This window comes from Solanum dulcamara, chromosome 1 (assembly GCF_947179165.1).
Source record: "Solanum dulcamara chromosome 1, daSolDulc1.2, whole genome shotgun sequence".
Taxonomy (NCBI): Eukaryota; Viridiplantae; Streptophyta; class Magnoliopsida; order Solanales; family Solanaceae; genus Solanum; species Solanum dulcamara.
Window position 1 is genome coordinate 6,133,793 of NC_077237.1, and position 13,371 is coordinate 6,147,163.

A 13,371-nucleotide genomic window follows, 5' to 3' on the forward strand; every position below is an offset into this window, starting at 1 on the left:
TTACTTGTCCATATGACTATTGACAAAACAAATACAAATAAAAGTCACCACATAAGTGGTGTTTGTTGATAAGGTAGTAAAAGTGGATGTTCATGGGACTTATTTTTTCTTCAGTAAATAGTATTTTCTGAATAGTAAATTTACTGTAGACTCACATATTTTTATACTGTAGCTCGTCATTTTTTTGTAAAATTTGCTTATAAAAAAGCGTTCAATATGTGAAAGAAAAAAGAACACTGTTACTGAAATTCTCTAAACACCCTCTCTCTCTCTATTACTCTTTCTTTTACCGTTTTTCATTCTTATTAAATTGCTAAGTTAGTTTATTTTATAACACGTTATCAGCACAAGCCTTCATCGCTTCGAGCTATATTTTTAAGAAGGTAACAAAAGGGGTAAGAATTTTATTTTCTTAAAATGTCTAATATTTTTAAACTTGAATTTGTTGCTCTTGACATATTTGGAAAATGCTACTCATCATGGCACTAGATGTCGAAATACATCTAGAATCGATGGGTCTGGCAGACATCATCAAAGATGAGAATACGACATCTAGTCAAGACCATGCCAAAGCCATAATATTTCTCCGCCATCATCTTGACGGAGATTAAAATTACAATTTCTTAAATTAAAGGATCCCTTTAAATTGTGGAAGAATCTAAAAGAAAGATATGACCACCTGAAGTTGGTCATCCTTCAACAGACACGTCAGGATTTGCTAAATCTGAGATTAATGAATTTTAAAAATATAACTGAAGATAATTTTGCTTTGTTTAGAATTATAGCTCAGTTAAATTTATGCGGAGAAAAAATTATTGAGAAAGATAAACTTGAAAAAACATACTCCATATTTTCACCCTCGAATATGCTCCTGCAGCAGCAATATCGCGAAAAGGGGTTTAAAAAAATATCTCGTTGGTTGTAATTTGCCTGATTCACTTCAGGGAGTGACAAAGAACCAACAGGCCGACTATCATAATTTTTCATTAGTAGTTCGTTGTGGCGTTCAACATTCAGAAGGTGAGAAAGTAATTCAAATTTTTTTTTAAACCCCTTTTCACGACATTGCTGCTGCAGGAGCATATTCGCGGGTGAAAATGCGGAGTATATTTTTTCAAGTTTATCTTGCTCAGTGATTTCTTCTCCGCATAAATTTAACTGAGCTATAATTCTAAACAAGACAGAATTATCTTCAGTTATATTTTTAAAATCCATTAATCTCAGATTTAGCCAATCCTGACGTGCCTGTGGAAGGATGACCAACTTCAGGTGGTCGTATCTTTTTTTTAGGTTCTTCCACAATTTAAAGGGATCATTTAATGTAAGGTATTGTAATTTTAATCCATTGTCAAGATGATGGTTGAGAAATATTATGGCTTTGACACGGTCTTGACTAGATGTCATATTGTCATCTTTGATGGTGTCTGTCAGACCCATCAATTCTAGATGTATTTCGACATCTAGTGCCATGATGAATAGCATTTTTCAGATATGTAAAGAGTAGCAAATTCAAGTTTAGAAATATTAGAAATTTTTAAAAAATAAAATTCTTACCCCTGTTGTTAACTTCTTAAAAATATAGCTCAAAGTGATGGAGGCTCGTGCTGATAACGTATTATAAAATAAACTAACTTAGCAAAATAAGAAGGAGAAAGTAAGAAAAAAGAGAAGTAGATGAGAGAATTTTGCACTGTATTTCATATTTTTTTGTGTGTTCTTAAAAAAGAATGGCCATTTTATAGCCGTAAAAAACAAAAGCAAGTTGAGCAACTTAGTCAGTGGGTCCAAAAAAATGGACATCCACTACTACTTTTTTTATAATAGATACATTTTTTTTCTCTGTTATCAATCACTAAGCAGTGTCTATAAGCGTAATCAATTACGTACATATATTATATATAAAGCAACAATAATATAATATCACCAAATACTAGCTATAAATTGATTATCAGCATATACTTACTATAACCATTAAAGAAAAATCTATAGTCATTAATGGAGGCCAAGAAAAACACCAATATTAGTGTTCTTATGTTACCATGGCTAGCTCATGGTCACATAAGTCCATTTCTAGAGCTAGCCAAAAAGCTCACAAATAGGAATTTCCACATTTACATGTGTTCCACTCCAATAAACCTAAGTTCCATCAAGAAAAATGTCACCAAAAAATATTCTCAATCAATAGAATTAGTTGAGCTTCATCTTCCATCTTTACCAAATCTTCCTCCTCATTACCACACTACAAATGGCCTCCCACCCCATCTCATGAAAACCCTCAAAACAGCTTACGAAATCGCCTCTCCGAATTTTTTCAAAATATTACAAACTCTAAAGCCGGATTTGGTCATTTATGACTTCAATCAAGCATGGGCTGCTGATTCTGCTTCCTCTATGAACATTCCTGCCGTGCAGTTCCTCATTTTTGGCGCGGCTGTTGATTCTTTAGCCATCCATATGTTTGACGATACAGAAGATAAGTTTCCGTTTCCTGAAATTTACCTGCGTGAGTACGAAATGCTTTCATTGAAGGAAGCTGTTAAAGAAGCACCAGGTAACAAATCCTCATTCGCTGAGGCTATTAAGCTATCACGCGACATTGTTATGGTGAAAACTAGTAGAGATTTTGAAGGGAAATATATAGATTATCTTTCAAATTTAGTTTCAAAGAGAATAGTCCCCGTTGGTTCACTAGTTCAAGAATCCATTGAACGCGATGATCATGATGAGGAAATCACCCGATGGCTTGACAAGAAAGAAAAGAGTTCAACTGTGTTTGTTTCATTTGGGAGCGAGTATTTTCTATCAAAGGAGGAAATCCATGAAGTAGCTCAAGGATTAGAGCTTAGCAATGTGAACTTCATTTGGGTTATTAGGTTTCCACAAGGTGAAAGAATCAACATTCGAGATGCATTACCAGAAGGGTATTTTGAAAGGGTAGGAGAAAGGGGAATGTTTATGGAAGGATGGGCTCCACAAGCAACAATTCTTCAACATTCATCGATAGGTGGATTCGTGAGTCACTGTGGATGGAGTTCTTTTATGGAAAGTACGAATTTTGGTGTGCCTATAATTGCCATGCCAATGCACATTGATCAACCAATAAATGCTAGGCTTGTGGAATATATCGGGATGGGAGTGGAAGCAGCAAGGGACGAGGATGGGAAGTTAAAAAGCGAAGAGATTGCAAAGGCGATAAGGAAAGTGTTAGTGGAGGAAAGTGGGGAGGGTGTGAGGAAGAAAGCTAGAGAACTGAGTAAGAAGATGAATGCAAAAGGGGATGAAGAGATAGATGGAGTGGTGGAAGAGCTGGTGGCTCTTTGTTGCAACAAATGATTAGCAATAATTAAGATTTAAGTTATATCTATCTATTAAGCTAATTTCATATTGTTGAGAAAGTTTAATATTATTTTTGTGATAACTTGTGAGCTAGATATGGAGGAACAAGAGGATGATTGTGTTTCTCTTCAAATGAAATGACAGAAAACATTCCATTTGATAGACGACTTGTGACCATGTGAGCTAAACAATCCATCCTAGTTTTTTTTCACCATATATCCCATCTTGCTTGTCTTTTCTTCTATAATGTTTGTTATAACATGTAAGTTTTTTGCTCATATATCCATCGACTTTACTTTTCTTAGCATATCCGTTGTAAAATTCATATGTATGTTCATCTGAATCATCAAATTCCTTCCCAAGTTTTATTGGATGAAATGAATGAGAAACATCCATATGTTCATTTTGAGACGCGATCACCATAAATCTACCATTGAAAAGGAGAAAGTAAGACAAATGTCATAATTCAACACTTCCATTTTAGAATTTTTTTGCTCAACATTAGACTTGTAAAGGAACTGTTTTCTCAATTTTACGAGGCATAGTCCCTACCACTCCCATTGTATTTGACAGATGGATACAATTCCGCTAGCGATAAAGAAACAGAAGGGTGCATAACGGTACATTAGTTTGACAATCAATAACAAGTCTTTGATCTTAAAAAATCGATAATGGATAAAGAAGAACCTGCAAATATGAAGCTCTGTATCTTGCGCTCTTGTTCTCTGTTTTTCCCTCTTCATGTGTTCTTTCATGTCGATTTTTGATCTAACAATGAGTTTCAGTAACTTGATTTCCATTGTTGCCAAACTTTTGAGTCAAAATGCTCTTTGGCACAAAGAAGGAAGAAAGATAAGATTACTGGAAGTTCCGAAATCTGAAAAAAAAATGTAACATCGAGAATAAGATAAATTATTCACTGCAACAGATAAATGTGATCGAATGGTATAAAGATTATTTAACGTAACAATGCATATAACTTTAACTCTTGGAAAAAATAACAAGGAAAACCTTGTCATTGAATGAATGGTAGTCAATTGTAAATTGAGTTGAAATGACTGTCAATAACAATCAGTCCAACACAGATGGCCCTATAATAAGAATAAACAATATTCCAACAAAGGCTGCTGGTACAACATATTTTTTCTTTGTTATCAAGTCACTAGGAAACTTCTATATGCGTTGCGTAATCAATTACGACACATACTTGAGTGCACAAGAGATTCATCTTATAGGGTAGCAACCTCAATGCAACAATAAGATATATAGAGAGTTTGAATCAAAACTACTGAATTTTGTCGAATTTGTACTTTCTAGCCATTAATGGAGGCGAAGAAGAACACTATTAGTGTACTCATGTTACCCTGGCTAGCTCATGGTCACATCAATCCATTTCTAGAGCTAGCCAAAAAGCTTGCAAATAGAAACTTCCACATTTACATGTGTTCTACTCCGGTAAACCTGAACTCCATCAAGAAAAGAGTCATTGAGAAGTATTCTCAGTCAATCGAATTAATCGAGCTTCATCTTCCATCTTTGCCAGATCTTCCTCCTCATTACCACACCACAAATGGCCTCCCACCCAATCTCATGAACACTCTCAAAACAGCTTTTGAAATCGCCTCTCCAAATTTTTCCAAAATATTACAAACTCTTAATCCGGATTTGGTCATTCATGACTACAATCAGCCATGGGTTGCTGATTTGGCTTCCTCTATGAACATTCCTGCAGTGCAGTTTCCTACTTTTAGTGCAACTGTTGTTGCTTTAGCCATCCACATGTCTGAAAATACAGAAGACAAATTCCCGTTTCCTGAAATTTACCTGTATGAATATGAAATGCTTTCATTGAAGAAAGATATTGATGAAGCACCAAGTAAGAAGTTCCCATACGACGAGGCTCTTAGGCGGTCACATGACATTATTCTGGTGAAAACTTGCAGAGATTTTGAAGGGAAATATATTGATCATCTTTCAAATTTGACTTCCAAGAAAATTGTCCCCGTTGGTTTGCTAGTTCAAGAATCCATTGACCAAGATGATTATGAGGAGATCATGCAATGGCTTGACAAGAAAGAAAAGAGTTCAACTGTGTTTGTTTCATTTGGAAGTGAGTATTTTCTATCCAAGGAGGAAATACTTGAAGTAGCTCAAGGGTTAGAACTTAGCAAAGTGAACTTCATTTGGGTTATAAGGTTTCCACAAGGTGAAAGAATTAACATTCGAGATGCATTACCGAAGGGTATCTTGAAAGGGTAGGAGAAAGAGGAATGGTTATGGAAGGATGGGCTCCTCAAGCAACAATTCTTCAACATCCATCGATAGGTGGATTTGTGAGTCATTGTGGGTGGAGTTCTTTCATGGAAAGTATGAAGTTTGGTGTGCCCATAATTGCTATCCCAATGCACATTGATCAACCAATGAATGCTAGGCTGGTGGAATATATCGGTGTGGGAGTGGAAGCAGCAAGGGACGAGGATGGGAAGTTAGAAAGCGAAGAGATTGCAAAGACGATAAGGAAGGTGGTAGCAGAGGAAAGTGGGGAGGATGTGAGGAAGAAAGTTAAGGAACTGAGTGAGAAGATGAACGCGAAAGGAGATGAAGAGATAGATGGTGTGGCGGAAGAACTGGTCGCACTTTGTAGCAACAAATGATTAGCAATAAGATTAAATGCCAGTCTAGTGTAACTCAACTGTTATAGTAAGTTGAGAGTATTAATCATCTAATTACCAATAATCACTACAAGTAATAACCTTTAAAATGAACAAAAACTTCACCAGAATGTAGATTGTATGCAAGAAAAACATGCATCAAGTATAATTTCCATTCCTTTGTATCAAATATCATCAATGTGTTTGAAGACGTAATTCCAGGCCAGCATTATCATTTATCAGAATTGAGTGTTAACATCACACGTTCCAAAGAGAAATACGCGCAATTTCGTGCATTAAGACATGATGTCAAACAAAGGGAAACTAGTGAAGATGCAAAACCAAACATTAAGCAATAAAAGTCATTTCAAAGCATTTAGGACAGGGGAATTTCTGGCTTGAAAACTCTAGTAGAGAGGCGTACATAGCAGCAAAAACTCAGTGAAGCATTACATCAAACACGTTGTTGGCATAAAGAATACATTAGTAAACCAACAAAATTTTTAAAAATTCGACCCCCATTTACTGTTACTTTTTAGATTGATGCCTGAATTGAGTGAGCGGCTATTTAAGTTATTGGGTAAACGGCTATTTAAATTTATTATTCCTAAATGACATTGCCACTTTCATGATATGTAAGCACCATACATATTCAAACATAATGCTGAATAGTGTTTTAGAACTGGCAACAAAAAATGTAATAATCGGACAACCAATGGCATATTCGTAATTATATTGTCAATGAAAGGGTAAATAAAAATATTGATAAAAAAACCTAGAGTCTGTTCATCACTTCAATTTTATGTTCCTATCTAAAACCTTATTTTGGAGACATTCGAGAAAAAGCTCAAAATCATACAATTTTTTTAATTTTAGACTCAAAATAATATATATTTTTTTACATGGAATACTAATAGTCCTTATTCTTTAATAAAATGGTGCACTTTTAGTCATAATCCTAAATATAAGAAAGCAATGGTGTTTAGGATTATGACTAAAAGTGCACCACTTTATTAAATAAAAAGGATTATTAGTGCTCCATGTAAAAAATATGTATTATTTTGAATCTAAAATCAAAGAAAGTATATGGAAATTTAAAAAATTCCTCTTTTTTCTTTTTAGACGCAACAAAAGCTATCATACCTCTGAAAAAAGGCATTCCGCTCTAGAACATCTCAAGGAATCAAAGGTTCTATGAGCTCTCTCAAATTTGCGATTTCAGGTTAACTTCTCTCTCAATTATCGTTCTAATCTTCAAATTTCGCAATTTTATGGCTAATGATATCATAATTACTCCGATTTCTTTACAAAAATAGCTATAATATCTATTTCATGTTTTATTAATTACAACTTATATTTCTGCTCACTCATATCAACTAAAGTTGTAGGAAAAGTGAATGTGGAGGCTCTCCCTTTTTTGGTCTTCACGACAGAAACAGTAACTTTAGGGGTCGAATTTGAAAATGAAATATTTGAGCGGTAAAAATTCAAAAGAGGATCCTCTGCACGTCCATGTCCATTTTTTCAAAAATTGAATACAAACTCCTGGAACTCCGCGACTAAATTATTATCAAATCTCTCATTTTGTCCTCTTCACACTCTTCACTTGGTTGACTCTCTCTTCCGCCATTGCAATGGGTTGTGTTTCATCCACTCTGCTCAATCAAGACAATGAATTCACCCAAATGGGTGGTTCTTCTGCCGGTTTCAGCCATCATTTTGTCTCTCTCACTTCAACAACTTATGGTCTTTTGACCCTCGATCCACCTTCTACTCCCCCACCAACCACCACTCTCCCTCCTACGCCTACCCCACCACCTCGCCACACTCTTGGTTCACTTTTCCCAACCCCCTTGTCGGAACCCAGAATCCTCAAGTCCGACATCATCAACTCTTGGGAACTTATGGCTGGTCTTGATTCCACCTCCACAACACCCATCAGTGACAGCTTTCGATTTCCCTCTTTACGCAAATCGACCCCTGATTCTAGCTTCAGATTCTTGAAATCATCCCCCGATAAAGAGAATTCAAGCCCAAATATTCCATCTTTTACCGATGTGCTTGATAAAGCCGACATTTTTAAGCCCACGAGATTGTCTTCTGCTTCCGTGCTTGATAGGTTTGAAAAGCTTTGTCCTCCAAATGGTGAGGATAAAATAGTGATCTACACAACGACGTTGAGGGGTGTGAGGAAGACCTTTGAGGCTTGTAATACTGTGAGATCAGCGATTGAAGGGCTTGGGGTTCTGTTTTCTGAGAGGGATATTTCGATGGATAGGGGTTTCAGGGAAGAATTGAAGGAGCTGATGAAGGGTAAAGAGAGCACTCATGAGTTAATACCTCCAAGGGTGTTCTTTAAAGGAAGGTACATTGGAGGGGCTGAGGAGGTGATGAGGATTGTGGAGGAAGGAAATTTTGGAGATTTGCTTCAAGGATTACCTAAGGTGAAAGCTGGTTCTGTTTGTGAGGGTTGTGGGGGAATCAGGTTCATGCCTTGTTTTACATGTAATGGTAGCTGCAAGATGGTGATGGTGGTCAAAGAAGATGTGGAACAGAACGAAGGCAGAGCTGTCGTGGTGCGGTGTAGTGAGTGTAATGAAAATGGATTGGTGCTTTGCCCCATTTGCTGCTGAGTAATGGCAGGAGATGTGACTGTGAGGACCTAGCTTGGTTAGTCTCAAAAGCACTTTCTTTTATTTTCTGTTCATGATTTATCCTAGACTTGGAGCTCCTTTGGCAATTTATTATCCTAGATAGTAATTCAAGTCGGATATATATGGGAAGCATTAGCTTTTCTAGCACAAAGCAAGGAGTGATACTCTTGGTATGACTCATAATTCTAGAATCATCTCTTTCCAGGACAGTTCTTTGAGTTCTCTTCATCTTCTCATCTAAGCGTTGCAATTTCAGGTTAGCTTTTCTCTCAATTTTTGTCCTAATCTTCTCTCGGTTATTGTTAGATTTCCCAATTTGATGGCTTAAATTCACAACTAGTGTTATAATTATTCCAGTCGCTTGAGATTACACCATCTAATTGCTATATATAACTTTCCTTTCTACGGTGGCTGCAAAGGCACAAATGACCTTCCGTACAAACTTAACATTTAGTTTTATTCCGTAAAGTTATCTAAAATGTAATCTAATGTGAATTACAAATGTATGATTTACTGTAACCTCCACTTGTAATTCAGATAACTAAACTTGGCTATAGCAAAATTAGGTAAGCACAAGACTACGTTGGTAGATACAATACTGTGAGAGAATTGGTTAAAAATTGTCAATAGCGGGTAGCTTAAGTAGACACTATCCTCCACCTCCAAGCTCAAAGTTGTGAGTCAAGTCACCAAGAAAATAAAGTAGGGAAAAACCATTGTTAACTCTTGATGGAGGATGTTTGAAGATCTGGTTGAGGTAGGCCAAAAAATGAAATTGATTAATAGCTTGTCTTTGAATTTGTCGCGATTGTTCAATGAATTATTCTAATCGCTATTTATCTTTCTATTAACTAAGATATTGTTCATGACTTATCATTGGTTCATCACTTCATCTAAACCAGACTTTTAGCTTGTGTTTGAATTTGTTGTGATTGTTCAATGAATAATTCTAATCACTATTTATCTTTCTATTAACTAAGATATTGTTCATGACTTATCATCGGTTCATCACTTCATCTAAACCAGGCTTTTAAATTAAGGATTTACTTCTTCTTGCATCCACGCTTTGAATTCTTTTCTCTTTTCTCTTCTCTCTGTTCCTTCTTCTCTTTAGTGTTGAGGGTCTTGCGAAAACAACCTCTCCCCACAAAGGCATGAGTAAGATTTGCGTACATCTTAGCCTTTCCAGACTCCACTTGTGAGATTGCATTGGGTATGTCTTCGTCGTTGTAATATATCATGACAGAATCTTAGTATTTGTACTTATCATGTCAAGCTTAATCAAATTTTCGGAACGAAAGAAAGCAGAAAGATCAAGAAAGCTCACATATTGTGGGAGGTGAATTTTCTTGAATCCTTCTTTCTAAAAAAATAATGTTTCAATAATGATTCAAGAAGCATTGACTTTTGTATTTGAGTAGACCCTATGATTAATTTGTTAGATATCATTTCTATTGAAGGTAGTTGAATTAGTGCAAGTCCTAAATCTTTCTGATAAGTTCCTTTTGAAACATGAGATGCTCAGATAAAAATAACGAAATGTTTTGAATGATAAAAATTCTACCCGGGACAAGTTTAGAGCTTCTCATAAATGATTAATACAGAAAGGGATATCTTTTTAAATCACTTTGCCATAACAGATTGATGCAGGCGATTAAAAAAGAAAGAAAAAGACAATCCATAATAGTAAGGAAGAATTTGCTTTTACCATTTGTGAGTATAAAAATTGTCTTTTAATTTCTCAACAACCAATTACATAGTTGATGACTCTTCTTTGTTTGAATCATTAGTTCTTTGAAATTTTTTCCTCTACAATTATTAAAATTTATCTCTCATATGAAAGCTTTTAGCATTCTGTGGTGATTCTATTTGTTTACCTTCTTTCCGAAGGTAAAATGAAGCTCATGTTATGTTGTTGTTTTGCACTATATTTGAGTAACATTTCTTTAGACTGGTGGTCTGAAATACAAAAAAATGTTTATCTTCTTAAGCATTCATATGTTTTAGAAACTAAGTTGGGAACATTGTTCAATCTAAAGATGATATCAGTTTCAACTTTGGATATTTATATTTGATTCAGAAATGGTTCTTGATTTTGAATTGGTAGATTGCATTGCTTGTTTTAGAATAAATATATGCTAACTGCTTTATTTATAAAGACTTTTATAAGTACTATCTAGTTGCCTCTTTAACAACAAAGAAAATTCTATTTCATCACAGCCTTTTATATTAGTCGACGTAGCTAATGAAGAACGTTCTAGACAAAAAAAGGCGGGAAATATGGAAAACTTGATGACATTTAATGATGTCTGAATTTGTATTTATGATGGTCAAATACATAACAATTTGTCATTTCGTTAATTCGTTTATCAATGGCTGAAAAGATTGCGGACACTCTTTCAGCTGTCAACTATGTGGCTATTTCCAAAGCTCTGCAGACATCACCATTAGTTGTTGCTACTGGATTGGCTGCTGATAATCCTATTTGTGCAGTATACTTCACAACATTATTTGCATTGGCTTCTAAAATACCTGTTGAGGCTACTCAATCACCCACTTATGTGTACACCAATTCAAATGACTCTTGATGTGAAATTCTTCAGAATATAAAACTCAAGTTAAAGACCCTTGATGTATGGTTATGTTGAAATTTTATTCCCTTTCAAGTAGTAGGTTAGTTTGTTATTTATAATACCTATAACCGGAGCACTAGACCAATCCATAAGCCCTATAAATCAGATAGAATTGATTGACCAAACGCGTAGCTGCTCATCAATAGGACGAGAGAAGGCTTAACTGAAATATGCACTAGCTAAATTTGTTCCAAGTTTCTAGAACTAGCTAAATTTGTACTAAGATAACGATGCTTGTTGTACCAGTAGAAAATTTGCACTAGCTAAATCTGGCTCAAGTGTGCTGAAACACCCTCGAACCCCTCAGATCACAATCCAAACTTTTCAACATGTCCCAAAACATCATATGAACCTACTGGAAGTCTCAAATCAAGAAATGGGGTGCTAATACTCAATATTACATATAGTCTCTCATCAAGAGCTTTAGTTTTTGCATTTCATAATAAGTTCTTTTCCTCTTTGTTTTGACAGTTGCAACTACTATTGGGACTGTGTTGGCTTTTTGGATGATTCCAATGTAATCACTTGGTCAAGATGGCTGGAAGATAGCTTCTGCTCTTATGGGAAGACACATAGGTGGAGGCAAATTCATAGACTCTTGGTTGCTCTCTGGTCTTGTACAATCTTTATTTAGAATCGTCCTTTTACATCTGTATTTTCCATTTATCCTTATGCAAGCTTTTTTTTGCTAACTTGATCTTGGAGTTCTTGTAAAGCCAAAGTGTTTGAAAAAACAACCAGTTGGCTTATCATTGCTTTATGATCTGTTAATGGTTGGTATGAATGTAAGTTTCAAATTCTCTTTTATAAGAAATATCAATACAGCATCCTACTTTGTAATTGGAGGTTCTAAGTGTCACATTGATCATGCACAGTATCTTTTCTGATCGATTGTAATGACCTTGAGAGTTATTTTTAAAAATTTATGTGAAATTACCATTTTTACCCCTACCATTAGTGCCCCCGAGTATTATTTGATCGGTTTGTGTAGTTGAAAGTGTAAAAATCTTAATGGTTTGTAAATTGTGCAAATTCTTGAGTTTTATAGAGTTAAAGAGGTGAAAAAGTGATTTTCGGTGCCAACCGGAGCTATGGGTCTCGGAACGGAATTCCGTCAATTCCAGCAGCTCTAAAATGTGGAAATTGGTCTAGGAGAGTTTACAGAATTAGTTTTGGAGTTGTAACAAAGATTTTAAGTCTTGAGTTGGAAATTTAAGGAATTTTAGGCCAAAATTTGACTTTGGTCAACTTTTGGAGTTTCGATACTCGGAATGGAATTCCGATGACTCCGTTGGATTCGGGCATGGATTTTGGTCTAGAAGAAGTGTTGGCTGAATTTTTAGAGGTCTCGAGCCCATTTTGATATTTTAAAGGCCTAAGTTGGTTTAGTTGCGACTTTTTGAGTTTCGGGTCAAGGAGACCTCGAATTCATATTTTAATAGTTCCATCAGCTCTGAAATGGCCAAATTAGGCTAGTAGCATTGTCGGCATGACTATCGAGACAATCGATACGAGTTTGGGGTCATTTGACGCTTTTGACTTTGAAAGTTAGCCTATGGTTGACTTTAGTCAACATTCTTGAAAAACGCACTCGGATGAAAATTCTGAATACGCCGTTGAGTCCGGAATATCGAATTTAGTGGGGTAGCATATATGGTTTATTTTTATCGGGTTCCGAACGAATTCTGAGGGTCCGTTGGAGACTTTAAATATTTGCAAAACCAGAAAAATCTGGTGCAAAAATCAGAATTTTTCAGACTTTTTTCTCAACTTTGAACCCTCAAATCTTGAGCATTTCAAGTCCAAATCTAGTGATTCAAGAGTCTATCTTCAAGAGATTTTTGCGAGGAATCCATTGGTGAACTCGAAATCTTGATTAGAAGCTTCGTTTTAGGTAAGATTTAATGTTTTAGATGCTGCCTCGACCATTTTTGGATTCAGATTTTTGTAAACTTTGAAAGATGATTTCTTGGTCATCTTAGATCCGAATTCAGTTATTCAAAGCTCTAAATTGTGTAGTTTTTCCATAGGAATACAGTGGTGTAATCATAAAGTGATGGGGAAGAATTTTTTTAGGTAAGATTCGCGTTATAGCAG

At 35.5% G+C, this 13,371-nt stretch overlaps 2 protein-coding genes and 1 pseudogene across 4 annotated transcripts; all 3 read left to right on the plus strand.

Annotated features, from left to right (window-relative positions):
* The first annotated feature begins 1,948 nt into the window (after positions 1–1,948).
* LOC129899779 (UDP-glucosyltransferase 29-like) lies at positions 1,949–3,616 on the plus strand. Its single transcript, XM_055974799.1, has one exon. The coding sequence runs from the start codon at positions 1,996–1,998 to the stop codon at positions 3,331–3,333; it is 1,338 nt and encodes a 445-aa protein (XP_055830774.1). The 5' UTR covers positions 1,949–1,995; the 3' UTR covers positions 3,334–3,616.
* Positions 3,617–4,359: 743 nt separating this feature from the next.
* LOC129899787 (UDP-glucosyltransferase 29-like) lies at positions 4,360–6,639 on the plus strand (annotated as a pseudogene).
* Positions 6,640–7,429: 790 nt separating this feature from the next.
* LOC129899793 (uncharacterized protein At5g39865-like) lies at positions 7,430–12,127 on the plus strand. Of its 3 annotated transcripts, none has more exons than XR_008769577.1 (3): positions 7,430–8,657; positions 8,847–8,897; positions 11,746–12,127. XR_008769577.1 is itself a non-coding variant. In XM_055974811.1 (2 exons), exon 1 carries the CDS (start codon positions 7,622–7,624, stop codon positions 8,618–8,620), a length of 999 nt encoding a protein of 332 aa, XP_055830786.1. In that variant the 5' UTR covers positions 7,430–7,621; the 3' UTR covers positions 8,621–8,657; positions 11,746–12,127. The 3 variants fall into 3 exon arrangements, 1 of the variants encoding a protein (XP_055830786.1); XR_008769578.1 differs by having other exon boundaries at positions 8,852–8,897; XM_055974811.1 differs by lacking the exon at positions 8,847–8,897.
* The last annotated feature ends 1,244 nt before the right edge of the window (positions 12,128–13,371 follow it).

Coding starts and splice junctions, on each gene's coding strand:
- LOC129899779 (XM_055974799.1), top strand. CDS start 1,996: ATGGAGGCCAAGAAAAACACCAATATTAGTGTTCTTATGTTACCATGG.
- LOC129899793 (XM_055974811.1), top strand. CDS start 7,622: ATGGGTTGTGTTTCATCCACTCTGCTCAATCAAGACAATGAATTCACC.